The sequence below is a fragment of the Lactuca virosa genome, chromosome 5, assembly GCF_052849685.1.
Source record: "Lactuca virosa cultivar CGN04683 chromosome 5, Lactuca_virosa_CGN04683_v6, whole genome shotgun sequence".
In the NCBI taxonomy this organism is placed as follows: domain Eukaryota; kingdom Viridiplantae; phylum Streptophyta; class Magnoliopsida; order Asterales; family Asteraceae; genus Lactuca; species Lactuca virosa.
In genome coordinates this window covers 53,696,576-53,698,039 of record NC_136430.1, presented here as the reverse complement: position 1 = coordinate 53,698,039, position 1,464 = coordinate 53,696,576, and the positions used below count along the sequence as shown (strand labels likewise).

The window sequence follows — 1,464 nt, the reverse complement described above, 5'->3', positions numbered from 1 at the left end:
GTTATATGTAATGAGTTTTGTAGTAGAACTTAGATGTTATTTATATGTAATCATAAATGATTGCATGTATTGAGTAAGAGTTAACAGATTACATAATTATTTTTATTTGTATAATCATAAATGATTACGTATTACCACTTCATATGTTTTGTTTAATCATAAGTGATTATATACTTTTGTAATCATAAAAGACATAAAGTTAGATAGAAGAAGATTTAAGATAGAAAAAAATTCAAGAAAACTGATTTGTTGTACTACTAATAAAATCAAAGAAAGAATTATCAAAGTAAATTTTGTTTTATAAAAAGAGTAAAGTGTACCAAACAAAAAGTAGAAAAAAAATCCTAAATTATTCATTACTGATTAAACTAGTAATTATCTATGTAGCTTTTGATGATTTTTCCGTTGCAAGTTTTATTGGGCATGTACGCAAGTTATGAGGAGCCCTTTCTCCACATCCTGAGCATCTTCTTGTTTGCTTGTTTGAATTTTTATATGCTATTTCTGTTGCACTTTGAATTCAATTTTTCTTTCCACTTCCTTTATTGCTTTGAACATTTGGAACATTGATTTCAATGTCTTTTGGAATAGAAATGCCCATAAGCTTTCCTACCTCTTCAACATATGTCCTATTTTTTTGCAATTCATTTGTAGGATCGTTCTCGTATTCCTTCAACATGCTTTCTGTTTCTTAACAAACAAATCCATTTTGTCTTTATTTTTTCTTACGTATTCCAAGCATGCTTCAAAGTTGTAGTATGCTTGATTGACAGATCTGTTAATTTCACTGTCTCATGTATCATATACATGCCTACCAAAGTGATAATGCCTTGATATCACATCCTTTCTCCAACGATTCTCAATGTACTGTTCATGTATTTCCTTAATTCCATGTTTCATGAGTATGTTGAATGCATGTCTGCACAAAGTCCCAAAGCGGTTGAAGTGTTCACAAGTACATTTTACATAATTTATTGGAAGTTTTATTTCTACCTGTTCAAAATAAAATTAAAGGATTAAGTGTTTTATAATCATAACTGAAAATTGTTGTATATTATGTTTTGATTCATCAAAACTTAAAATAAGAATATATTACCTCAAATTCTGTTTTTAGATCATTGTTTTTGTTCAGTTGTTCCACTTTGTATAACTCCCATCTGTTTTTTTTTCAATATGTTTGTATTGGAAATACTAGGAACCTTTGTAGATTTCTTTTTGTACTTCATAAAACAATGTACTTGTATAAACTTTTGCAACATGTTTTTCTATTGTTCGCGGTGAAATAAATTTATATACTGCCTTCTTTGTTTGATGATCAAGCTCCTTTTGTGTATTTCTTTGTTTTTGAATTGCTGTGTCATAGTTCATCATTAAATGTAAAAGTAAATTTCCAGATTGCGAGTAATTGTTGAAGAAGGAATTCATGCTTTCTGATCTTGAAGTAGTTTTAATCAATCCAGACAT

General features: G+C 28.3%; 1 protein-coding gene across 1 annotated transcript; it reads right to left on the bottom strand.

Moving 5' to 3' along the window:
- Nucleotides 1-520: 520 nt before the first annotated feature.
- On the bottom strand, nucleotides 521-1,464 carry LOC145111264 (protein FAR-RED ELONGATED HYPOCOTYL 3-like). Its single transcript, XM_079047558.1, has 4 exons — nucleotides 1,232-1,464; nucleotides 1,097-1,157; nucleotides 816-993; nucleotides 521-684 (listed from the first exon to the last, which is right to left on the bottom strand). The coding sequence occupies exons 1-4, from the start codon at nucleotides 1,462-1,464 to the stop codon at nucleotides 521-523; spliced, it is 636 nt and encodes a 211-aa protein (XP_078903684.1).